The following is a 26,798-nucleotide window of genomic DNA, read 5'->3' as shown; positions in this document are numbered from 1 at the left end:
TGAGCGGCGTATGCTCCGTATACTGAGCGTCAGCATAGTGTCACCCCATATACCGAGTTTGAGTGGCGTATGCTTTGTATACTGAGCGTCAGCGTAGAACACCCCGTATACCGAGTGTGAGCGGCGTATGCTCTGTATACTGAGCGTCAGCGTAGAACTCCCCGTATACCGAGTGTGAGCGGCGTATGCTCTGTATACTGAGCGTCAGCGTAGAACACCCCGTATACCGAGTGTGAGCGGCGTATGCTCTGTATACTGAGCGTCAGCGTAGAACACCCCGTATACCGAGTGTGAGCGTCGTATGCTCTGTTTACTGAGCGTCAGCGTAGAACACCCTGTATACCGAGTGTGAGCGGCGTATGCTCTGTATACTGAGTGTCAGAGTAGAATTCCCCGTATACCGAGTGTGAGCGGCGTATGCTCCGTATACTGAGCGTCAGCATAGAACACCCCGTATACCGAGTGTGAGCGGCGTATGCTCTGTATACTGAGTGTCAGCGTAGAACTCCCCGTATACCGAGTGTGAGCGGCGTATGCTCTGTATACTGAGCGTCAGCGTAGAACACCCCGTATACCGAGTGTGAGCGTCGTATGCTCTGTTTACTGAGCGTCAGCGTAGAACACCCTGTATACCGAGTGTGAGCGGCGTATGCTCTGTATACTGAGTGTCAGAGTAGAATTCCCCGTATACCGAGTGTGAGCGGCGTATGCTCCGTATACTCAGCGTCAGCATAGAACACCCCGTTTACCGAGTGTGAGCGGCTTATGCTCTGTATACTGAGTGTCAGTATAGAATTCCCGTATACGGAGTGTGAGCGGCGTATGCTCTGTATACTGAGTGTCAGCGTAGAACACTCCGTATACCGAGTGTGAGCGGCTTATGCTCTGTATACTGAGTGTCAGAGTAGAATTCCCCGTATACCGAGTGTGAGCGGCGTATGCTCCGTATACTGAGCGTCAGCATAGAACACCCCGTATACCGAGTGTGAGCGGCGTATGCTCTGTATACTGAGTGTCAGCGTAGAACTCCCCGTATACCGAGTGTGAGCGGCGTATGCTCTGTATACTGAGTGTCAGCGTATAACACCCCGTTTACCGAGTGTGAGCGGCGTATGCTCTGTATACTGAGTGTCAGCATAGAATTCCCGTATACGGAGTGTGAGCGGCGTATGCTCTGTATACTGAGCGTCAAAGTAGAACACCCCGTATACCGAGTGTGAGCGGCGTATGCTCTGTATACTGAGCGTCAGAGTAGAACACCCCGTATACCGAGTGTGAGCGGCGTATGCTCTGTATACTGAGTGTCAGCGTAGAACACCCCGTACACCGAGTGTGAGCGGCGTATGCTCTGTATACTGAGCGTCAGCATAGAACTCCCCGTATACCGAGTGCGAGCGGCGTATGCTCAGTATACTGAGCGTCAGCGTAGAACACCCCGTATACTGAGTATGAGCAGCGTATGCTCTGTATACTGAGCGTCAGCATAGAACACCCCATATACCGAGTGTGAGCGGCGTATGCTCTGTATACTGTGTCAGCATAGAACACCCCGTATACCGAGTGTGAGCGGCGTATGCTCTGTATACTGAGCGTCAGCATAGAACTCCCCGTATACCGAGTGCGAGCGGCGTATGCTCAGTATACTGAGCGTCAGCGTAGAACACCCCGTATACTGAGTGTGAGCGGAGTATGCTCTGTATACTGAGCGTCAAAGTAGAACACCCCGTATACCGAGTGTGAGCGGCGTATGCTCTGTATACTGAGCGTCAGAGTAGACCACCCCGTATACTGAGTGTGAGCGGCGTATGCTCTATATACTGAGTGTCAGCGTAGAACACCCCGTATACCGAGTGTGAGCGGCGTATGCTCTGTATACTGAGCGTCAGCATAGAACACCCCGTATACCGAGTATGAGCAGCGTATGCTCTGTATACTGAGCGTCAGAGTAGACCACCCCGTATACTGAGTGTGAGCGGCGTATGCTCTATATACTGAGTGTCAGCGTAGAACACCCCGTATACCGAGTGTGAGCGGCGTATGCTCTGTATACTGAGCGTCAGCGTAGAACACCCCGTATACCGAGTGTGAGCGGCGTATGCTCCGTATACTGAGCGTCAGCATAGAACACCCCGTATACCGAGTATGAGCAGCGTATGCTCTGTATACTGAGCGTCAGCATAGAACACCCCGTATACCGAGTGTGAGCGGCGTATGCTCTGTATACTGAGTTCAGCGTAGAACACCCCGTATACCGAGTGTGAGCGGAGTATGCTCTGTATACTGAGTGTCAGCGTACAACTCCCTTTACACCGAGTGTGAGCGGCGTATGCTCTGTATACTGAGTTCAGCGTAGAACACCCCGTACACCGAGTGTGAGCGGCGTATGCTCTGTATACTGAGCGTCAGCATAGAACTCCCCGTATACCGAGTGCGAGCGGTGTATGCTCAGTATACTGAGCGTCAGCGTAGAACACCCCGTATACTGAGTGTGAGCGGAGTATGCTCTGTATACTGAGTGTCAGCGTAGAACACTCCGTATCCCGAGTGCGAGCGGCGTATGCTCTGTATACTGAGTGTCAGCATAGAATTCCCGTATACCGAGTGTGAGCGGCGTATGCTCTGTATACTGAGCGTCAAAGTAGAACACCCGGTATACCGAGTGTGAGCGGCGTATGCTCTGTATACTGAGTGTCAGCGTAGAACACCCCGTATACCGAGTGTGAGCGGCTTATGCTCTGTATACTGAGTGTCAGCATAGAATTCCCGTATACCGAGTGTGAGCGGCGTATGCTCTGTATACTGAGCGTCAAAGTAGAACACCCCGTATACCGAGTGTGAGCGGGGTATGCTCTGTATACTGAGCGTCAGCATAGAACTCCCCGTATACTGAGTGTGAGCGGCGTATGCTCTGTATACTGAGTGTCAGCATAGAACTCCCCGTATACTGAGTGTGAGCAGCGTATGCTCTGTATACTGAGCGTCAAAGTAGAACACCCCGTATACCGAGTGTGAGCGGCGTATGCTCTGTATACTGAGTGTCAGCATAGAATTCCCGTATACCGAGTGTGAGCGGCGTATGCTCTGTATACTGAGCGTCAAAGTAGAACACCCCGTATACCGAGTGTGAGCGGCGTATGCTCTGTATACTGAGCGTCAGCATAGAACACCCCGTATACCGAGTGTGAGCGGGGTATGCTCTGTATACTGAGCGTCAGCATAGAACACCCCGTATACCGAGTGTGAGCAGCGTATGCTCTGTATACTGAGTGTCAGAGTAGAGCACCCCGTATACTGAGTGTGAGCGGCGTATGCTCTGTATACTGAGCGTCAGAGTAGAGCACCCCGTATACTGAGTGTGAGCGGCGTATGCTCTGTATACTGAGTGTCAGCGTAGAACACCCCGTATACCGAGTGTGAGCGGCGTATGCTCTGTATACTAAGCGTCAGCGTAGAACACCCCGTATACCGAGTGTGAGCGGCGTATGCTCCGTATACTGAGCGTCAGCATAGAACACCTCGTATACCGAGTGTGAGTGGCGTATGCTCTGTATACTGAGTGTCAGAGTAGAATTCCCCGTATACCGAGTGTGAGCGGCGTATGCTCTGTATACTGAGTGTCAGCATAGAACACCCCATATACCGAGTGTGAGCGGCGTATGCTCTGTATACTGAGTGTCAGCGTAGAACACCCCGTATACCGAGTGTGAGCGGCGTATGCTCTGTATACTGAGCGTCAGCGTAGAACACCCCGTATACCGAGAGTGAGCGGCTTATGTTCTGTATACTGAGTGTCAGCATAGAACACCCCGTATACCGAGTGTGAGCGGCGTATGCTCTGTATACTGAGTGTCAGCATAGAACACCCCATATACCGAGTGTGAGCGGCGTATGCTCTGTATACTGAGTGTCAGCGTAGAACACCCCGTATACCGAGTGTGAGCGGCGTATGCTCTGTATACTGAGCGTCAGCGTAGAACACCCCGTATACCGAGTGTGAGCGGCTTATGTTCTGTATACTGAGTGTCAGCATAGAACTCCCCGCATACCGAGCGTGAGCGGTGTATGCGCCGTATACTGAGCGTCAGCGTAGAACTCCCCGTATACCGAGTGTGAGCGGCGTATGCTCTGTATACTGAGCGTCAGCGTAGAACACCCCGTATACCGAGAGTGAGCGGCGTATGCTCTATATACTGAGTGTCAGCATAGAACACCCCGTATACCGATTGTGAGCGGCGTATGCTCTGTATACTGAGTGTCAGCATAGAGCACCCTGTATACCGAGTGTGAGTGGCGTATGCTCAGTATACTGAGCGTCAGCGTGGAACACCCTGTATACTGAGTGTGAGCGGCGTATGCTCTGTATACTGAGTGTCAGCATAGAACACCCCGTATACCGAGTGTGAGCGGCGTATGCTCAGTATACTGAGCGTCAGCGTAGAACACCCCGTATACTGAGTGTGAGCTGCGTATGCTCTGTATACTGAGTGTCAGCGTAGAACACCCCGTATACTGAGTGTGAGCGGCGTATGCTCTGTATACTAAGTGTCAACGTAGAACCCCCCATATACCGAGTGTGAGCGGCGTATGCTCAGTATACTGAGCGTCAGCGTAGAACACGCCGTATACCGAGTGTGAGCGGGGTATGCTCTGTATACTGAGCGTCAGCATAGAACACCCCGTATACCGAGTGTGAGTGGCGTATGCTCTGTATACTGAGTGTCAGCATAGAACACCTGGTACACCGAGTGTGAGCGGCGTATGCTCCGTATACTGAGCGTCAGCATAGTGTAACTCCATATGCCGAGTGTGAGCGGCGTATGCTCTGTATACTGAGTGTCAGAGTAGAGCACCCCGTATACTGAGTGTGAGCGGCGTATGCTCTGTATACTGAGCGTCAGAGTAGAGCACCCCGTATACTGAGTGTGAGCGGCGTATGCTCTGTATACTGAGCATCAGCGTAGAACACCCCGTATACCGAGTGTGAGTGGCGTATGCTCAGTATACTGAGTGTCAGCATAGTGTCACCCCATATACCGAGTTTGAGCGGCGTATGCTTTGTATACTGAGCGTCAGCGTAGAACACCCCGTATACCGAGGGTGAGCGGCGTATGCTTTGTATACTGAGCGTCAGCGTAGAACACCTCGTATACCGAGTGTGAGTGGCGTATGATCTGTATACTGAGTGTCAGCATAGAACACCCCGTACACTAAGTGTGAGCGGCGTATGCTCTGTATACTGAGTGTCAGCATAGTGTAACCCCATATACCGAGTTTGAGCGGCGTATGCTTTGTATACTGAGCGTCAGCGTAGAACACTCCGTATACCGAGTGTGAGCGGCGTATGCTCTGTATACTGAGCGTCAGCGTAGAACACCTCGTATACCGAGTGTGAGTGGCGTATGATCTGTATACTGAGTGTCAGCATAGAACACCCCGTACACTAAGTGTGAGCGGCGTATGCTCTGTATACTGAGTGTCAGCATAGTGTCACCCCATATACAGAGTTTGAGCGGCGTATGCTTTGTATACTGAGCGTCAGCGTAGAACACCCCGTATACCGAGTGTGAGCGGCGTATGCTCTGTATACTGAGCGTCAGCATAGAACACCCCGTATACCGAGTGTGAGCGGCGTATGATCTGTATACTGAGTGTCAGCGTAGAACACCCCGTATACCGAATGTGAGCAGCGTATGCTCTGTATACTGAGCGTCAGCATAGTGTAACCCCATATGCCGAGTGTGAGCGGCGTATGCTCTGTATACTGAGTGTCAGAGTAGAGTTCTATGCTCTACCAGCCCATACATTGTAGGTTAAAAGCCCAAGCAGAGACATATTGTCCATACAGGCTTACAGCCCAAGAGTGGCATATCCAGTGGTAGCATAGCGTAGTTTCCCATCATACGAAGGTGACCTTGTCGTGGTTGATGGGCACACATAAATTGGCCAAATTATGCGCAAAAAACCTTCATTTTTCAAAATGACATTAGTCTAGATACAATATTTCTTATATTTTCATGTATGGAGTGCCGAAGTTCTTTTTGCTATTGAGATTACTCTTTTCTTCAGAGCACCCGAATAGACCAGTGAGCGACCCCTCTCTTTTTTCTATTAATCATTTTTGGGATCCCGCTCCTGGAGCATTGCAGCAGGTACGTGTTCACACTATTAGAAGTTTGACAGCCTTTTTTCTGACCATGTGTCCCTCCCATTCAGTCACAGGTGGTTTTAACTAGCTCTACCAGCCCATACATTGTAGGTTAAAAGCCCAAGCAGAGACATATTGTCCATACAGGCTTACAGCCCAAGAGTGGCATATCCAGTGGTAGCATAGCGTAGTTTCCCATCATACGAAGGTGACCTTCTCGTGGTTGATGGGCACACATAAATTGGCCAAATTATGCGCAAAAAACCTTCATTTTTCAAAATGACATTAGTCTAGATACAATATTTCTTATATTTTCATGTATGGAGTGCCGAAGTTCTTTTTGCTACTCTGTATACTGAGAGTCACAGTAGAACACCCCGTATACCGAGTGTGAGCGGCATATGCTCTGCATACTGAGCGTCAGCGTAGAACACCCCGTATACTGAGTATGAGCAGCGTATGCTCTGTATACTGAGAGTCACAGTAGAACACCCCGTATACCGAGTGTGAGCGGCATATGCTCTGTATACTGAGTGTCAGCGTAGAACTCCCCGTATACCGAGTGTGAGCGGCATATGATCTGTATTCTGAGCGTCTGCGTAGAACACCCCCTATACCGAGTGTGAGCGGCGTATGCTCTGTATACTGAGCGTCAGCGTAGATCTCCCCGTATACCGAGTGTGAGAGGCGTATGCTCTGTATACTGAGCGTCAGCATAGTGTAACCCCATATGCCGAGTGTGAGCGGCGTATGCTCTGTATACTGAGTGTCAGAGTAGAGCACCTCATATACTGAGTGTGAGCGGCGTATGCTCTGTATACTGAGCGTCAGCGTAGAACACCCCGTATACCGTGTGTGAGCGGCGTATGCTCTGTATACTGAGCGTCAGCGGAGAACACCCCGTATACCGAGTGTGAGCGGCGTGTGCTCTGTATACTGAGTGTCAGCGTAGAACACCCCGTATACCGAGTGTGAGCGGCGTATGCTCAGTATACTGAGCGTCAGCGTAGAACACCCCGTATACTGAGTATGAGCAGCGTATGCTCTGTATACTGAGAGTCACAGTAGAACACCCCGTATACCGAGTGTGAGCGGCGTATGCTCTGTATACTGAGTGTCAGCGTAGAACTCCCCGTATACCGAGTGTGAGCGGCGTATGCTCTGTATACTAAGTGTCAGCATAGAACACCCCGAATACCGAGTGTGAGCGGCTTATGCTCTGTATACTGAGTGTCAGCGTAGAACTCCCCGTATACCGAGTGTGAGCGGCGTATGCTCTGTATACTAAGTGTCAGCGTAGAACACCCCGTATACCGAGTGTGAGCGGCGTATGCTCAGTATACCGAGCGTCAGCATAGAACACCCCGTATACCGAGTATGAGCAGCGTATGCTCTGTATACTGAGAGTCACAGTAGAACACCCCGTATACCGAGTGTGAGCGGCGTATGCTCTGTATACTGAGTGTCAGCGTAGAACACCCCGTATACCGAGTGTGAGCGGCGTATGCTCTGTATACTAAGTGTCAGCGTAGAACACCCCGTATACCGAGTGTGAGCGGCGTATGCTCAGTATACCGAGCGTCAGCATAGAACACCCCGTATACCGAGTATGAGCAGCGTATGCTCTGTATACTGAGTGTCAGCGTAGAACTCCCCGTATACCGAGTGTGAGCGGCGTATGCTCTGTATACTAAGTGTCAGCGTAGAACACCCCGTATACCGAGTGTGAGCGGCGTATGCTCAGTATACCGAGCGTCAGCATAGAACACCCCGTATACCGAGTATGAGCAGCGTATGCTCTGTATACTGAGAGTCACAGTAGAACTCCCCGTATACCGAGTGTGAGCGGCATATGATCTGTATACTGAGCGTCTGCGTAGAACACCCCCTATACCGAGTGTGAGCGGCGTATGCTCTGTATACTGAGCGTCAGCGTAGATCTCCCCGTATACCGAGTGTGAGAGGCGTATGCTCTGTATACTGAGCGTCAGCGTAGAACACCCCGTATACCGAGTGTGAGCGGCGTATGCTCTGTATACTGAGCGTCAGCGTAGATCTCCCCGTATACCGAGTGTGAGCGGCGTATGCTCTGTATACTGAGCGTTAGCGTAGAACACGCTGTATACTGAGTGTGAGCGGCGTATGCTCTGTATACTGAGCGTCAGCATAGAACTCCCCGTATACCGAATGTGAGCGGCGTATGCTCTGTATACTGAGCGTCAGCATAGAACTCCCCGTATACCGAGTGTGAGCGGCGTATGCTCTGTATACTGAGCGTCAGCATAGAACACCCCGTATACCGAGTGTGAGCGGCGTATGCTCAGTATACTGAGCGTCAGCATAGAGCACGCCGTATACTGAGTGTGAGTGGAGTATGCTCTGTATACTGAGCGTCAGCGTAGAACACCCCGTATACCGAGTGTGAGCGGCGTATGCTCTGTATAGTGAGCGTCAGCGTAAAACACCCCCTATACCGAGTGTGAGCGGCATACGCTCTGTATACTGAGTGTCAGCGTAGAACACCCCGTATACCGAGTGTGAGCGGCGTATGCTCTGTATACTGAGTGTCAGCATAGAACACCCCGTATACCGAGTGTGAGCGGCGTATGCTCTGTATACTGAGTGTCAGCGTAGAACTCCCCGTATACCGAGTGTGAGCGGCATATGATCTGTATACTGAGCGTCAGCATAGAACACCCCCTATACCGAGTGTGAGCGGCGTATGCTCTGTATACTGAGCGTCTGCGTAGAACACCCCGTATACCGAGTGTGAGCGGCGTATGCTCTGTATACTGAGTGTCAGCATAGAACACCCCGTATACCGAGTGTGAGCGGCGTATGCACAGTATAGTGAGCGTCAGCGTAGAACACCCCGTATACCGAGTGTGAGCGGCGTATGCTCTGTATACTGAGCGTCAGCGTAGAACTCCCCGTATACCGAGTGTGAGCGGCATATGATCTGTATAGTGAGCGTCAGCATAGAACTCCCCGTATACCGAGTGTGAGCGGCATATGATCTGTATACTGAGCGTCTGCGTAGAACACCCCCTATACCGAGTGTGAGCGGCGTATGCTCTGTATACTGAGTGTCAGCATAGAACACCCCGTATACCGAGTGTGAGCGGCGTATGCACAGTATAGTGAGCGTCAGAGTAGAACACCCCGTATACCGAGTGTGAGCGGCGTATGCTCTGTATACTGAGTGTCAGCGTAGAACACCCCGTATACCGAGTGTGAGCGGCGTATGCTCAGTATACTGAGGGTCAGCGTAGAACACCCCGTATACCGAGTGTGAGCGGCGTATGCTCTGTATACTGAGCGTCAGCATAGAACACCCCGTATACCGAGTTTGAGTGGCGTATGCTCTGTATACTGAGTGTCAGCGTAGAACACCCCGTATACCGAGTGTGAGCGGCGTATGCACAGTATAGTGAGCGTCAGCGTAGAACACCCCGTATACCGAGTGTGAGCGGCGTATGCTCTGTATACTGAGTGTCAGCGTAGAACACCCCGTATACCGAGTGTGAGCGGCGTATGCTCAGTATACTGAGGGTCAGCGTAGAACACCCCGTATACCGAGTGTGAGCGGCGTATGCTCTGTATACTGAGCGTCAGCATAGAACACCCCGTATACCGAGTTTGAGTGGCGTATGCTTTGTATACTGAGCGTCAGCTTAGAACACCCCGTATACCGAGTGTGAGCGGCGTATGCTCTGTATACTGAGCGTCAGCGTAGAAGAGCTCGTATACTGAGCGTGAGAGGCAGACACCTTATATATCAAGGGTCAGCATTGATACCAAAAGCAAGAGGTGTACACCTCGTATACCGAGCATCAGCATAGGAAACCCCCGTATACATCTGCAAGGAGTCTGCACGTTCTCAATGGATTTCCTCCCAAACCCCAAAGACTGATAGGGAATCTAGACTGTGAGCCCCAATGGGGACAGCGATGATGATGACAGTAAATATATGAATATGATATGAATACGGAGTATGATAGCGCTATATAATTAAAGTAAATAAATAAATATACTGAGCATGAGAGGCAGACACCTCGTATACCGAGTGTGAGAGGCAGACACCCCGTATACCGAGCGTCAGCATAGAAGAGCCCGTATACTGAGCGCGAGAGGCAGACACCTCGTATACCGAGCGTCAGCATAGAAGAGCCCGTATACTGAGCGCGAGAGGCAGACACCTCGTATACCGAGCGTCAGCATAGAAGAACCCGTATACTGAGCGCGAGAGGCAGACACCTCGTATACCGAGCGTGCATAGATCACCTCCTATACCGATCACGAGAGGTGTACACCCCGTATTACGAGCGTCAGTGTAGAATACCCTGTATATACATACGCACACGGTGGAGAAGTGAGAAAATTACATTGATGGAATCAAATAACTAAAAATTGGCATGTGCATATGTATTCACCCCTTTTGCGATGAAGCCCCTAAAAGTTTCTGGTGCAGTTCCCTTCATAAGTCCCATTCTTAGTGACAGGACGTCCACCTGTGTGCAATCTAAGTGTCACATGTCTGTCAGTATATACACTTTACCTTTTCTGAAAGGCCACAGAGGATGCAACACCATTAACAAGAGGCACCACTAACCAAACAACACCATGAAGACCAAGGAGATCTCCAAACAACACTATAAAGACCAAGGAGATCTCCAAACAACATCATGAAGACCAAGGAGATCTCCAAACAACACCATGAAGACCAAGGAGATCTCCAAACAACACTATAAAGACCAAGGAGATCTCCAAACAACACCATGAAGACCAAGGAGATCTCCAAACAACACCATGAAGACCAAGGAGATCTCCAAACAACACCATGAAGACCAAGGAGATCTCCAAACAACACCACGAAGACCAAGGAGATCTCCAAACAACACCATGAAGACCAAGGAGATCTCCAAACAATACCATGAAGACCAAGGAGATCTCCAAACAATACCATGAAGACCAAGGAGATCTCCAAACAACACCATGAAGACCAAGGAGATCTCCAAACAACACCATGAAGACCAAGGAAATCTCCAAACAACACCATGAAGACCAAGGAGATCTCCAAACAACTCCAGGAAGACAAAGTTGTTGAGAAGTACAAGTCAGGGTTGGGTTATAAAAAAATATCCCAAACTCTGAAGTTTCCCTGGAGCACCATCAAATCCATTATCATGAAATGGAAAAGAGAGGGCGTCCACCAAAACTCTTAGCTCGGGCAAGGAGGGCATCATTAATCAGAGAGGCAGCTCAGAGACCAAAGGTATCTCTGAAGGAGCTGCAGAGTTCCCAAGCAGAGACTGGAGTATCTCTCCATACGACCACAATAAGCCGTTCACTCCATAGAGGTGGCCTTTATGGAAGAGTGGGCAGAAAAAAGCCTTTACTTACACAAAAATTGCAAGGCTCATTTTGAGTTTGCCAAAACACATGTAGGAGACTCCCCAAATGTATGGAGGAAGGTGCTGTGATCAGATTAGACCAAAATTGAAATTTTTGGTTACCAAGGTAAAGGTTATGTCTGGCACCAAAGCAACAAGCTAATCACCCCAAGAACACCATCCACACAGTGAAACATGGTGGTGGCAGCATCATGCTGTGGTGACGTTTTTCAGCAGCAGGGACAGGGGAAATGTTCTTAGTTGAGGGGAAGATGGATGGTGCGAAATACAGGAATATTCTGGAGCAAAACATTTTTCAGTCGGTCAATGATTTGAGACTGGGACAGAGGTTCACCCACAAGACAAAGACCCAAAGCAAACTGCTAAAGCAACACTCGAGTGGTTTAAGGGGGAAATGTGTAAATGTTCTGGAGTGGCCGAGTCACAGCCCAGAGCTTAATCCACTGGAGAATCTGTGGTCAGACATGGAGATCGCTGTTCACCAGAGGAAACCATCGAACAGGAAGGAGCTGGAGCAGTTTTGTCTGGAGGAATGGGCAAAAATCCCAGTGGCCAGTTGTGGAAATCTCATAGAGACTTATCCAAAGCGACTACAGCTGTAATTGCCGCAAAAGGAGGCTCCACAAAGTCCTGACTTTAGGGCAGTGTTCCCCAACTCCAGTCCTCAAGGCCACCAACAGGTCATGTTTTCAGGATTCCCGTAGTAACGCAGAAGTGATAATTCCATCACCTGTGCAATGTGAATGGAAATCCTGAAAACATGACCTGTGGGTGGTCCTTGAGGACTGGAGTTGGGAACGCTGCTTTAGGGAAGGGGGGGGTGAATAGTTTTGCACACTGAAGTTTTTAGTTATTTTGTCCTATTTGTTGTTTTCTTCACAATAAAAAGAAAACCAAATGATCACGGCTGTCGTTATTACATGAACTGATGCAAACCCTCAAAAGAACAGTGAAAATTCCAAGTTGTGAGGAAGCAAAACACGAAAAATGCCAAGGGGGTGAATACTTTTACAAGCCACTGTATTTACGTATGCACACGCACACCGTAGCAGGGCGGTGGAGGACTGAGCTGCTGCGGCTGCTGCTGCCTTTAGGACCCTGCGCCTCCTGTCATTCAGCTGCTGTCTGACCATGGGAGGGGATTGCAGAAAACAAGTTTAGTTCAGCTGCTGTGCAGTGTCTGCCCCTGTGCTGCCCCCCAGCCTGCAGTGCTGCCATGCCTGCAGCCCCCCCACCGCTGCCTGAGGACTGAGCCCCCACCTCACCTGCATGGATCCAGGTACTCCCTGCCCCCACCTAGGTGCCAGGACATATGGACAGCCCTGACAGCGCTGCCTGCAGATCCAGGCCAAAGGACAAGCACATTGCAGCAGCAGCAGCAGCAGCCATGCCTCCTGCCCCCCGCCTGGCACTGCATCTGGGGTAAGGGGCCTGACAGCCAGCGCCACCCTGCAGGGACACATGTGCTGTGCATGTAGCAGCGGCATGTGGGGGTGAGGCGCCTCACACTGGGGCAGCAGCTGCCGCCGCCCGTCTCGGGGGGGGTTACTAAGTTTTGGGGGTTAAGGGTTTTGGGTTTTTTAAACTTGAATATGTGAAAAATTTTTGCCTTTTATTCTCTTTTTTTTATCTCTTTGCCCAATAATCGGTGCCAGACGCGGGGTCGTTTCTGCTCACGTGTCGCCGTTTTCTGCTTTTTTTAGGGCAAAGTTCTATTTTATTTTTTTATTCTTTTTCCTCTCAGGTTTTTTTTTTTTTAGGGTGGTGGATTCTGGGGGGCAGCCGCTCCGTGGACTGGACAGATGGTCGGCGGTGGCGGCGGCGGAGCAGCGCTTGGCACAATTGCATTTAAACATCGCCTTGGTGCAAAGAATGTTTCATGCTGAATCTGCAAGTTTTTTTATTTTAAAGTGGCGGTGACCTATTTTTTGAGTTTGTGTTTTTTTTCCTCTCCCTCCCCGATCTCTGAGCCGCCAATCACCAATCACTGTGCAAATAATTTCACTATTTCCAAAGATGAGCCGGCGGCTCCTCACCCCCAATTTTATGTCGTGCCTTCTCCCGGCTGTCGGTGCAGTCAATCATTAACCGCCACATTTTTATTTCCGCATCATTATTTGCACATATAAAAGAAGATACAGAATTCTTATTTTTGGCCTTAATGCACAAAAGTTTAAAAAAAAATTTTGCAATTTTTTTTTTTGCAATTTTTTTTTTTATATATATATAAATCTATATATATTTTTTTAAAGTTGCTTGAAATTATATATAGTTTTTTTTTTTTTCTGGGAAATTGGGAGACAACAGCGCGCTTGTTCCATAAATGACTTTTTCTTGGAACACGACTGCGTTAAAGTGCCGATTGTTCCAGGAGACTCCTTCGATGCCCGCCAGCGCTGCCTTGTTGCACAATCTGATTTATAGGGCCGTAACCACGGACAATCTGCACCCCGAGGCCTGAACTTATTGCTGTAGTTTGTTTTTTTTTTATTTGGTGCATAATAGAAAAAAAAAAAAAAGTCAAATTTGAGTTTAATTAGTGTAAAAAAATATATATATTTTTGGATAAATTGTGCAAATACTTTTCTTGTGGCTTGAAAAAAAAACACTTATTTAATTTCTTAAATTTTTTTTTATTTTTTTTCCAAAAACATTTAACCAGGGATTTTTTATTTTTTTATGCCGTGTCGGGGTCCCCCGGGTTTTCGTATAATACTTGGATTCAGGACAGCGAGACGCCGGGCTGTGTAGTAGGTGGCACTGGAATATTAGGAATATTTTTTTGCAAAGGAAAGTACAGTTTTCAGGGACCGAGCCAAGACTAACAGGCTTCCAGGACCATTTTGCAGATTTTCTGGAAGATACATTATTATTATTATTATTTTTTTTTTTTTTAACACCAAATTTTCAAATATATTTTGTTTTGTTTTTTCTAAAAAAAAAAAATTAAACTTTGTTTACAGAATCTGGAGAAAAGTTTAAAGAAATCGCTGCTTTATTTTTAGGACTTTGTAGCAGAATTTAAGGAATTGGATTTATTTTTATTTTTTTTTTATTTTTTTTGAGGACATGTAATAATAAAGAAATAATACCAAAAAAACCCCCAACAACAATGGACGACGTGAAGAAGTGCGGCTACCTGCGCAAGCAGAAGTCGATGCGCAGGAGGTTTTTCGTTTTACGTGGCCCTGGGTCTCGAGGCCCGGCCCGTATGGAATACTATGAGAATGAGAAGAAGTTTCGGCTGGAGGACGGCTCCGGGGGGCCACGGGGGACAGTTGTCTTAGAGGAGGCTTTTGGCGTTAACAAGAGAGCGGACGCTAAGAGGAGACACCTCCTAGTGCTGTATACACGGGACGGAGGATTGTGCGTGTCGGCCGATGGAGAAGAGGAGCAGAATGCCTGGTACCAAGCCATACAAGAACTACAAGCCCAAGGTACAGATGCCAACTACCCATCCTACATGTACGGGGTAGAGGTCTACCTGTGTATGCAGCCAGACTGCTGACCCACAAGTGACTCCCACCCCAGACATGAAGGACACAACCCAAACACGTATACAACACTATATACGGGTCACAGTGTAGTGGTGTCTGGACTGTGTATATACAGATCATGGTGTAGTGGTGTCTGGACTGTGTGTATATGGGTCACGGTGTAGTAGTGTCTGGACTGCGTATATACGGGTCATGGTGTAGTGCTGTCTGGACTGTGTGTATACGGGTCACAGTGTAGTAGTGTCTGGACTGCGTATATACGGGTCATGGTGTAGTGCTGTCTGGACTGTGTGTATACGGTCATGGTGTAGTGGTGTCTGGACTGTGTATATACGGGTCATGGTGTAGTGCTGTCTGGACTGTGTGTATACGGTCACGGTGTAGTGGTGTCTGGACTGTGTGTATACGGTCACGGTGTAGTGGTGTCTGGACTGTGTGTATACGATCACGGTGTAGTGGTGTCTGGACTGCGTGTATACGGGTCACGGTGTAGTAGTGTCTGGACTGCGTGTATACGGGTCACGGTGTAGTAGTGTCTGGACTGCGTGTATACGGGTCACGGTGTAGTAGTGTCTGGACTGCGTGTATACGGGTCACGGTGTAGCAGTGTCTGGACTGGGTGTATACGGGTCACGGTGTAGCAGTGTCTGGACTGGGTGTATACGGGTCACAGTGTAGCAGTGTCTGGACTGGGTGTATACGGGTCACGGTGTAGCAGTGTCTGGACTGGGTGTATACGGGTCACGGTGTAGCAGTGTCTGGACTGGGTGTATACGGGTCACGGTGTAGCAGTGTCTGGACTGGGTGTATACGGGTCACGGTGTAGCAGTGTCTGGACTGGGTGTATACGGGTCACGGTGTAGCAGTGTCTGGACTGGGTGTATACGGGTCACGGTGTAGCAGTGTCTGGACTGGGTGTATACGGGTCACGGTGTAGCAGTGTCTGGACTGGGTGTATACGGGTCACGGTGTAGCAGTGTCTGGACTGGGTGTATACGAGTCACGGTGTAGCAGTGTCTGGACTGGGTGTATACGGGTCACGGTGTAGCAGTGTCTGGACTGGGTGTATACGGGTCATGGTGTAGTGCTGTCTGGACTGTGTGTATACGGTCATGGTGTAGTGCTGTCTGGACTGTGTATATACGGGTCATGGTGTAGTGCTGTCTGGACTGTGTGTATACGGTCACGGTGTAGTGGTGTCTGGACTGTGTGTATACGGTCACGGTGTAGTGGTGTCTGGACTGTGTGTATACGATCACGGTGTAGTGGTGTCTGGACTGTGTGTATACGATCACGGTGTAGTGGTGTCTGGACTGTGTGTATACGGTCACGGTGTAGTGGTGTCTGGACTGTGTGTATACGGTCATGGTGTAGTGCTGTCTGGACTGCGTATATACGGGTCATGGTGTAGTGCTGTCTGGACTGCGTGTATACGGTCATGGTGTAGTGCTGTCTGGACTGTGTATATACGGGTCATGGTGTAGTGGTGTCTGGACTGTGTGTATACGGTCACGGTGTAGTGGTGTCTGGACTGTGTGTATACGGGTCACGGTGTAGTGGTGTCTGGACTGCGTGTATACGGGTCACGGTGTAGTAGTGTCTGGACTGCGTGTATACGGGTCACGGTGTAGTAGTGTCTGGACTGCGTGTATACGGGTCACGGTGTAGTAGTGTCTGGACTGCGTATATACGGGTCACGGTGTAGCAGTGTCTGGACTGCGTGTATACGGTCACGGTGTAGCAGTGTCTGGACTGCGTGTATACGGGTCACGGTGTAGCAGTGTCTGGACTGCGTGTATACGGGTCACGGTGTAGCAGTGTCTGGACTGCGTGTATACGGGTCACGGTGTAGCAGTGTCTGGACTGCGTGTATACGGGTCACGGTGTAGCAGTGTCTGGACTGCGTGTATACGGGTCACGGTGTAGCAGTGTCTGGACTGCGTGTATACGGGTCACGGTGTAGCAGTGTCTGGACTGCGTGTATACGGGTCACGGTGTAGCAGTGTCTGGACTGCGTGTATACGGGTCACGGTGTAGCAGTGTCTGGACTGCGTGTATACGGGTCACGGTGTAGCAGTGTCTGGACTGGGTGTATACGGGTCACGGTGTAGCAGTGTCTGGACTGGGTGTATACGGGTCACGGTGTAGCAGTGTCTGGACTGGGTGTATACGGGTCACGGTGTAGCAGTGTCTGGACTGGGTGTATACGGGTCACGGTGTAGCAGTGTCTGGACTGGGTGTATACGAGTCACGGTGTAGCAGTGTCTGGACTGGGTGTATACGGGTCACGGTGTAGCAGTGTCTGGACTGGGTGTATACGGGTCATGGTGTAGTGCTGTCTGGACTGTGTGTATACGGTCATGGTGTAGTGCTGTCTGGACTGTGTATATACGGGTCATGGTGTAGTGCTGTCTGGACTGTGTGTATACGGTCACGGTGTAGTGGTGTCTGGACTGTGTGTATACGGTCACGGTGTAGTGGTGTCTGGACTGTGTGTATACGATCACGGTGTAGTGGTGTCTGGACTGTGTGTATACGATCACGGTGTAGTGGTGTCTGGACTGTGTGTATACGGTCACGGTGTAGTGGTGTCTGGACTGTGTGTATACGGTCATGGTGTAGTGCTGTCTGGACTGCGTATATACGGGTCATGGTGTAGTGCTGTCTGGACTGCGTGTATACGGTCATGGTGTAGTGCTGTCTGGACTGTGTATATACGGGTCATGGTGTAGTGGTGTCTGGACTGTGTGTATACGGTCACGGTGTAGTGGTGTCTGGACTGTGTGTATACGGGTCACGGTGTAGTGGTGTCTGGACTGCGTGTATACGGGTCACGGTGTAGTAGTGTCTGGACTGCGTGTATACGGGTCACGGTGTAGTAGTGTCTGGACTGCGTGTATACGGGTCACGGTGTAGTAGTGTCTGGACTGCGTATATACGGGTCACGGTGTAGCAGTGTCTGGACTGCGTGTATACGGTCACGGTGTAGCAGTGTCTGGACTGCGTGTATACGGGTCACGGTGTAGCAGTGTCTGGACTGCGTGTATACGGGTCACGGTGTAGCAGTGTCTGGACTGCGTGTATACGGGTCACGGTGTAGCAGTGTCTGGACTGCGTGTATACGGGTCACGGTGTAGCAGTGTCTGGACTGCGTGTATACGGGTCACGGTGTAGCAGTGTCTGGACTGCGTGTATACGGGTCACGGTGTAGCAGTGTCTGGACTGCGTGTATACGGGTCACGGTGTAGCAGTGTCTGGACTGCGTGTATACGGGTCACGGTGTAGCAGTGTCTGGACTGCGTGTATACGGGTCACGGTGTAGCAGTGTCTGGACTGGGTGTATACGGGTCACGGTGTAGCAGTGTCTGGACTGGGTGTATACGGGTCACGGTGTAGCAGTGTCTGGACTGCGTGTATACGGGTCACGGTGTAGCAGTGTCTGGACTGGGTGTATACGGGTCACGGTGTAGCAGTGTCTGGACTGGGTGTATACGGGTCACGGTGTAGCAGTGTCTGGACTGGGTGTATACGGGTCACGGTGTAGCAGTGTCTGGACTGGGTGTATACGGGTCACGGTGTAGCAGTGTCTGGACTGGGTGTATACGGGTCACGGTGTAGCAGTGTCTGGACTGGGTGTATACGGGTCACGGTGTAGCAGTGTCTGGACTGGGTGTATACGGGTCACGGTGTAGCAGTGTCTGGACTGGGTGTATACGGGTCACGGTGTAGCAGTGTCTGGACTGGGTGTATACGGGTCACGGTGTAGCAGTGTCTGGACTGGGTGTATACGGGTCACGGTGTAGCAGTGTCTGGACTGGGTGTATACGGGTCACGGTGTAGCAGTGTCTGGACTGGGTGTATACGGGTCACGGTGTAGCAGTGTCTGGACTGGGTGTATACGGGTCACGGTGTAGCAGTGTCTGGACTGGGTGTATACGGGTCACGGTGTAGCAGTGTCTGGACTGGGTGTATACGGGTCACGGTGTAGCAGTGTCTGGACTGGGTGTATACGGGTCACGGTGTAGCAGTGTCTGGACTGGGTGTATACGGGTCACGGTGTAGCAGTGTCTGGACTGGGTGTATACGGGTCACGGTGTAGCAGTGTCTGGACTGGGTGTATACGGGTCACGGTGTAGCAGTGTCTGGACTGGGTGTATACGGGTCACGGTGTAGCAGTGTCTGGACTGGGTGTATACGGGTCACGGTGTAGCAGTGTCTGGACTGGGTGTATACGGGTCACGGTGTAGCAGTGTCTGGACTGGGTGTATACGGGTCACGGTGTAGCAGTGTCTGGACTGGGTGTATACGGGTCACGGTGTAGCAGTGTCTGGACTGGGTGTATACGGGTCACGGTGTAGCAGTGTCTGGACTGGGTGTATACGGGTCACGGTGTAGCAGTGTCTGGACTGGGTGTATACGGGTCACGGTGTAGCAGTGTCTGGACTGGGTGTATACGGGTCACGGTGTAGCAGTGTCTGGACTGGGTGTATACGGGTCACGGTGTAGCAGTGTCTGGACTGGGTGTATACGGGTCACGGTGTAGCAGTGTCTGGACTGGGTGTATACGGGTCACGGTGTAGCAGTGTCTGGACTGGGTGTATACGGGTCACGGTGTAGCAGTGTCTGGACTGGGTGTATACGGGTCACGGTGTAGCAGTGTCTGGACTGGGTGTATACGGGTCACGGTGTAGCAGTGTCTGGACTGGGTGTATACGGGTCACGGTGTAGCAGTGTCTGGACTGGGTGTATACGGGTCACGGTGTAGCAGTGTCTGGACTGGGTGTATACGGGTCACGGTGTAGCAGTGTCTGGACTGGGTGTATACGGGTCACGGTGTAGCAGTGTCTGGACTGGGTGTATACGGGTCACGGTGTAGCAGTGTCTGGACTGGGTGTATACGGGTCACGGTGTAGCAGTGTCTGGACTGGGTGTATACGGGTCACGGTGTAGCAGTGTCTGGACTGGGTGTATACGGGTCACGGTGTAGCAGTGTCTGGACTGGGTGTATACGGGTCACGGTGTAGCAGTGTCTGGACTGGGTGTATACGGGTCACGGTGTAGCAGTGTCTGGACTGGGTGTATACGGGTCACGGTGTAGCAGTGTCTGGACTGGGTGTATACGGGTCACGGTGTAGCAGTGTCTGGACTGGGTGTATACGGGTCACGGTGTAGCAGTGTCTGGACTGGGTGTATACGGGTCACGGTGTAGCAGTGTCTGGACTGGGTGTATACGGGTCACGGTGTAGCAGTGTCTGGACTGGGTGTATACGGGTCACGGTGTAGCAGTGTCTGGACTGGGTGTATACGGGTCACGGTGTAGCAGTGTCTGGACTGGGTGTATACGGGTCACGGTGTAGCAGTGTCTGGACTGGGTGTATACGGGTCACGGTGTAGCAGTGTCTGGACTGGGTGTATACGGGTCACGGTGTAGCAGTGTCTGGACTGGGTGTATACGGGTCACGGTGTAGCAGTGTCTGGACTGGGTGTATACGGGTCACGGTGTAGCAGTGTCTGGACTGGGTGTATACGGGTCACGGTGTAGCAGTGTCTGGACTGGGTGTATACGGGTCACGGTGTAGCAGTGTCTGGACTGGGTGTATACGGGTCACGGTGTAGCAGTGTCTGGACTGGGTGTATACGGGTCACGGTGTAGCAGTGTCTGGACTGGGTGTATACGGGTCACGGTGTAGCAGTGTCTGGACTGGGTGTATACGGGTCACGGTGTAGCAGTGTCTGGACTGGGTGTATACGGGTCACGGTGTAGCAGTGTCTGGACTGGGTGTATACGGGTCACGGTGTAGCAGTGTCTGGACTGGGTGTATACGGGTCACGGTGTAGCAGTGTCTGGACTGGGTGTATACGGGTCACGGTGTAGCAGTGTCTGGACTGGGTGTATACGGGTCACGGTGTAGCAGTGTCTGGACTGGGTGTATACGGGTCACGGTGTAGCAGTGTCTGGACTGGGTGTATACGGGTCACGGTGTAGCAGTGTCTGGACTGGGTGTATACGGGTCACGGTGTAGCAGTGTCTGGACTGGGTGTATACGGGTCACGGTGTAGCAGTGTCTGGACTGGGTGTATACGGGTCACGGTGTAGCAGTGTCTGGACTGGGTGTATACGGGTCACGGTGTAGCAGTGTCTGGACTGGGTGTATACGGGTCACGGTGTAGCAGTGTCTGGACTGGGTGTATACGGGTCACGGTGTAGCAGTGTCTGGACTGGGTGTATACGGGTCACGGTGTAGCAGTGTCTGGACTGGGTGTATACGGGTCACGGTGTAGCAGTGTCTGGACTGGGTGTATACGGGTCACGGTGTAGCAGTGTCTGGACTGGGTGTATACGGGTCACGGTGTAGCAGTGTCTGGACTGGGTGTATACGGGTCACGGTGTAGCAGTGTCTGGACTGGGTGTATACGGGTCACGGTGTAGCAGTGTCTGGACTGGGTGTATACGGGTCACGGTGTAGCAGTGTCTGGACTGGGTGTATACGGGTCACGGTGTAGCAGTGTCTGGACTGGGTGTATACGGGTCACGGTGTAGCAGTGTCTGGACTGGGTGTATACGGGTCACGGTGTAGCAGTGTCTGGACTGGGTGTATACGGGTCACGGTGTAGCAGTGTCTGGACTGGGTGTATACGGGTCACGGTGTAGCAGTGTCTGGACTGGGTGTATACGGGTCACGGTGTAGCAGTGTCTGGACTGGGTGTATACGGGTCACGGTGTAGCAGTGTCTGGACTGGGTGTATACGGGTCACGGTGTAGCAGTGTCTGGACTGGGTGTATACGGGTCACGGTGTAGCAGTGTCTGGACTGGGTGTATACGGGTCACGGTGTAGCAGTGTCTGGACTGGGTGTATACGGGTCACGGTGTAGCAGTGTCTGGACTGGGTGTATACGGGTCACGGTGTAGCAGTGTCTGGACTGGGTGTATACGGGTCACGGTGTAGCAGTGTCTGGACTGGGTGTATACGGGTCACGGTGTAGCAGTGTCTGGACTGGGTGTATACGGGTCACGGTGTAGCAGTGTCTGGACTGGGTGTATACGGGTCACGGTGTAGCAGTGTCTGGACTGGGTGTATACGGGTCACGGTGTAGCAGTGTCTGGACTGGGTGTATACGGGTCACGGTGTAGCAGTGTCTGGACTGGGTGTATACGGGTCACGGTGTAGCAGTGTCTGGACTGGGTGTATACGGGTCACGGTGTAGCAGTGTCTGGACTGGGTGTATACGGGTCACGGTGTAGCAGTGTCTGGACTGGGTGTATACGGGTCACGGTGTAGCAGTGTCTGGACTGGGTGTATACGGGTCACGGTGTAGCAGTGTCTGGACTGGGTGTATACGGGTCACGGTGTAGCAGTGTCTGGACTGGGTGTATACGGGTCACGGTGTAGCAGTGTCTGGACTGGGTGTATACGGGTCACGGTGTAGCAGTGTCTGGACTGGGTGTATACGGGTCACGGTGTAGCAGTGTCTGGACTGGGTGTATACGGGTCACGGTGTAGCAGTGTCTGGACTGGGTGTATACGGGTCACGGTGTAGCAGTGTCTGGACTGGGTGTATACGGGTCACGGTGTAGCAGTGTCTGGACTGGGTGTATACGGGTCACGGTGTAGCAGTGTCTGGACTGGGTGTATACGGGTCACGGTGTAGCAGTGTCTGGACTGGGTGTATACGGGTCACGGTGTAGCAGTGTCTGGACTGGGTGTATACGGGTCACGGTGTAGCAGTGTCTGGACTGGGTGTATACGGGTCACGGTGTAGCAGTGTCTGGACTGGGTGTATACGGGTCACGGTGTAGCAGTGTCTGGACTGGGTGTATACGGGTCACGGTGTAGCAGTGTCTGGACTGGGTGTATACGGGTCACGGTGTAGCAGTGTCTGGACTGGGTGTATACGGGTCACGGTGTAGCAGTGTCTGGACTGGGTGTATACGGGTCACGGTGTAGCGGTGTCTGGACTGGGTGTATACGGGTCACGGTGTAGCGGTGTCTGGACTGGGTGTATACGGGTCACGGTGTAGCGGTGTCTGGACTGGGTGTATACGGGTCACGGTGTAGCGGTGTCTGGACTGGGTGTATACGGGTCACGGTGTAGCGGTGTCTGGACTGGGTGTATACGGGTCACGGTGTAGCGGTGTCTGGACTGGGTGTATACGGGTCACGGTGTAGCGGTGTCTGGACTGGGTGTATACGGGTCACGGTGTAGCGGTGTCTGGACTGGGTGTATACGGGTCACGGTGTAGCGGTGTCTGGACTGGGTGTATACGGGTCACGGTGTAGCGGTGTCTGGACTGGGTGTATACGGGTCACGGTGTATGAAAAGGGAAATCCACCGGCACATCCAATTGGAAATTATTAAAAACTGTTCTTTATTGAGAAAAAACTAAAACATGCTACAATGAAACCTCAGAAACCTGACGCGTTTCTCGTGTATACAACACCATTATTCATAGGACGACTGAGGCAACATGTAACAGACCAGACTTTATACCAAACTTGCAATAAATGAGCAAAAACAATAGATGGAGCTCAAATCAATGCTGCAGAGGAAGTTGCAAACAATACAGGTGACGAGCATAAGATAATAAATGTAGTGCAATGAATAATTATGAATTATTTAAGCATACCCAACATGACAATAATACTCTGAATGGACAAATATAAATGCAATAATGATTAACATAATGACAACTAATGGAAGCTGCAATTCAGCAGTCAGTGTCACACAGGATGAAATCAGATACGCAGCCAGTAAGACAAAGAATAGAATCAGGTACAAAAATCGACAAACGGCATTAAACAGCCTAGCAGTCAGTGTCTCAACATCACTATTAAACAAGCAGAAAAAAAAAACTGTCTTTGTATGCAGGTCATGGTGTAGTGGTGTCTGGACTGCGTGTATACGGGTCATGGTGTAGTAGTGTCTGGACTGTGTGTATGCAGGTCATGGTGTAGTGGTGTCTGGACTGCGTGTATACGGCTCATGGTGTAGTGGTGTCTGGACTGTGTATATACGGGTCATGATGTAGTAGTGGCTGGACTGCGTATATACGGGTCATGGTGTAGTAGTGTCTGGACTGTGTGTATACGGGTCATGGTGTAGTGGTGTCTGGACTGCGTGTATACGGGTCATGGTGTAGTGGTGTCTGGACTGCGTATATACGGGTCATGGTGTAGTAGTGTCTGGACTGTGTGTATACGGGTCATGGTGTAGTGGTGTCTGGACTGCGTGTATACGGGTCATGGTGTAGTAGTGTCTGGACTGTGTGTATACGGGTCATGGTGTAGTGGTGTCTGGACTGCGTGTATACGGGTCATGGTGTAGTAGTGTCTGGACTGTGTATATACGGGTCATGGTGTAGTGGTGTCTGGACTGCGTATATACGGGTCATGATGTAGTAGTGGCTGGACTGCGTATATACGGGTCACGGTGTAGTAGTGGCTGGACTGCGTATATACGGGTCATGGTGTAGTGGTGTCTGGACTGTGTATATACGGGTCATGGTGTAGTAGTGTCTGGACTGTGTATATACTGGTCATGGTGTAGTAGTGTCTGGACTGTGTATATACTGGTCATGGTGTAGTAGTGTCTGGACTAAGTATATACGGGTCATGCTGTAGTGGTGTCTGGACTGTGTATATACGGGTCATGGTGTAGTGGTGTCTGGACTGCGTATATACGGGTCACGGTGTAGTAGTGGCTGGACTGTGTATATACGGGTCATGCTGTAGTGGTGTCTGGACTGCATATATACGGGTCATGGTGTAGTAGTGTCTGGACTGTGTATATACGGGTCATGGTGTAGTGGTGTCTGGACTGTGTATATACGGGTCATGATGTAGTAGTGGCTGGACTGCGTATATACGGGTCACGGTGTAGTAGTGTCTGGACTGCATATATACGGGTCATGCTGTAGTGGTGTCTGGACTGTGTATATACGGGTCATGGTGTAGTAGTGGCTGGACTGCGTATATACGGGTCATGGTGTAGTGGTGTCTGGACTGCGTATATACGGGTCACGGTGTAGTAGTGTCTGGACTGCGTATATACGGGTCACGGTGTAGTAGTGTCTGGACTGCGTATATACGGGTCACGGTGTAGTAGTGTCTGGACTGCGTATATACGGGTCATGCTGTAGTGGTGTCTGGACTGCGTATATACGGGTCACGGTGTAGTAGTGTCTGGACTGCGTATATACGGGTCATGGTGTAGTAGTGGCTGGACTGCGTATATACGGGTCATGGTGTAGTAGTGGCTGGACTGTGTATATACGGGTCACGGTGTAGTAGTGGCTGGACTGCGTATATACGGGTCATGGTGTAGTGGTGGCTGGACTGCGTATATACGGGTCACGGTGTAGTAGTGTCTGGACTGCATATATACGGGTCATGGTGTAGTAGTGTATGGACTGTGTATATACGGGTCATGGTGTAGTAGTGGCTGGACTGCGTATATACGGGTCATGGTGTAGTAGTGTCTGGACTGCGTATATACGGGTCATGGTGTAGTAGTGGCTGGACTGCGTATATACGGGTCATGGTGTAGTAGTGTCTGGACTGCATATATACGAGTCATGGTGTAGTAGTGTCTGGACTGCATATATACGGGTCATGGTGTAGTGGCTGGACTGCGTATATATGGGTCACGGTGTAGTAGTGACTGGACTGCGTATATACGGGTCATGCTGTAGTGGTGTCTGGACTGTGTATATACGGGTCATGGTGTAGTAGTGGCTGGACTGTGTATATACGGGTCATGGTGTAGTAGTGGCTGAACTGCGTATATACGGGTCATGCTGTAGTGGTGTCTGGACTGCGTATATACGGGTCATGGTGTAGTGGTGTCTGGACTGCATATATACGGGTCATGGTGTAGTAGTGGCTGGACTAAGTATATACGGGCCATGGTGTAGTAGTGGCTGGACTAAGTATATACGGGCCATGGTGTAGTAGTGGCTGGACTAAGTATATACGGGTCATGGTGTAGTAGTGGCTGGACTGTGTATATACGGGTCATGGTGTAGTAGTGGCTGAACTGCGTATATACGGGTCATGCTGTAGTGGTGTCTGGACTGCGTATATACGGGTCATGCTGTAGTGGTGTCTGGACTGCGTATATACGGGTCATGGTGTAGTGGTGTCTGGACTGCATATATACGGGTCATGGTGTAGTAGTGGCTGGACTAAGTATATACGGGTCATGGTGTAGTAGTGGCTGGACTAAGTATATACGGGCCATGGTGTAGTAGTGGCTGGACTAAGTATATACGGGCCATGGTGTAGTAGTGGCTGGACTAAGTATATACGGGTCATGGTGTAGTAGTGGCTGGACTAAGTATATACGGGCCATGGTGTAGTAGTGGCTGGACTAAGTATATACGGGCCATGGTGTAGTAGTGGCTGGACTAAGTATATACGGGTCACGGTGTAGTAGTGGCTGGACTGTCTTTGTATGCAGGTCATGGTGTAGTAGTGGCTGGACTGTCTTTGTTTATAGATCACAGTATAGCCTTTTCTGGACTGTGTGTGCATACTGCTCACGGTGTAGCGGGGTTTGGACTGTGTATATACGGGTCACGGTGTAGCGGGGTTTGGACTGTAGGCGCATACGGCTCACGGTGTAGCGGGATTTGGACTGCGTGTATGTGGGTCACGGTGTAGCGGGGTTTGGACTGTAGGCACGTACGGGTCATGGTGTAGCGGGATTTGGACTGCGTGTATGTGGGTCATGGTGTAGCGGGG

The 26,798-nt window shown here is 51.0% G+C and overlaps 1 protein-coding gene across 2 annotated transcripts in view; it reads left to right on the top strand.

The window, feature by feature from the left end:
- The first annotated feature begins 12,647 nt into the window (after nt 1-12,647).
- LOC141167163 (insulin receptor substrate 1-like) overlaps nt 12,648-26,798 on the top strand; it is a 135,423-nt gene continuing 121,272 nt past the window's right edge. The window contains exons 1-2 of one of the 2 annotated variants that reach the window (XM_073654565.1): nt 12,648-12,838; nt 14,626-14,996. In XM_073654565.1, coding sequence (XP_073510666.1) covers nt 14,672-14,996 — 325 coding nt within the window. In that variant the 5' untranslated portion in view covers nt 12,648-12,838; nt 14,626-14,671. Of the gene's footprint in view, nt 12,982-14,625; nt 14,997-26,798 lie in introns of both variants that reach the window. The other variant, XM_073654564.1, reaches the window with a different exon arrangement.

This window comes from Phyllobates terribilis, unplaced genomic scaffold (assembly GCF_046119375.1).
Source record: "Phyllobates terribilis strain yellow unplaced genomic scaffold, ASM4611937v1 Scaffold_11__3_contigs__length_659146591, whole genome shotgun sequence".
Taxonomy (NCBI): Eukaryota; Metazoa; Chordata; class Amphibia; order Anura; family Dendrobatidae; genus Phyllobates; species Phyllobates terribilis.
Note: the sequence above shows the minus strand (reverse complement) of the source record. Positions and strands in the feature narration are given on the sequence as shown.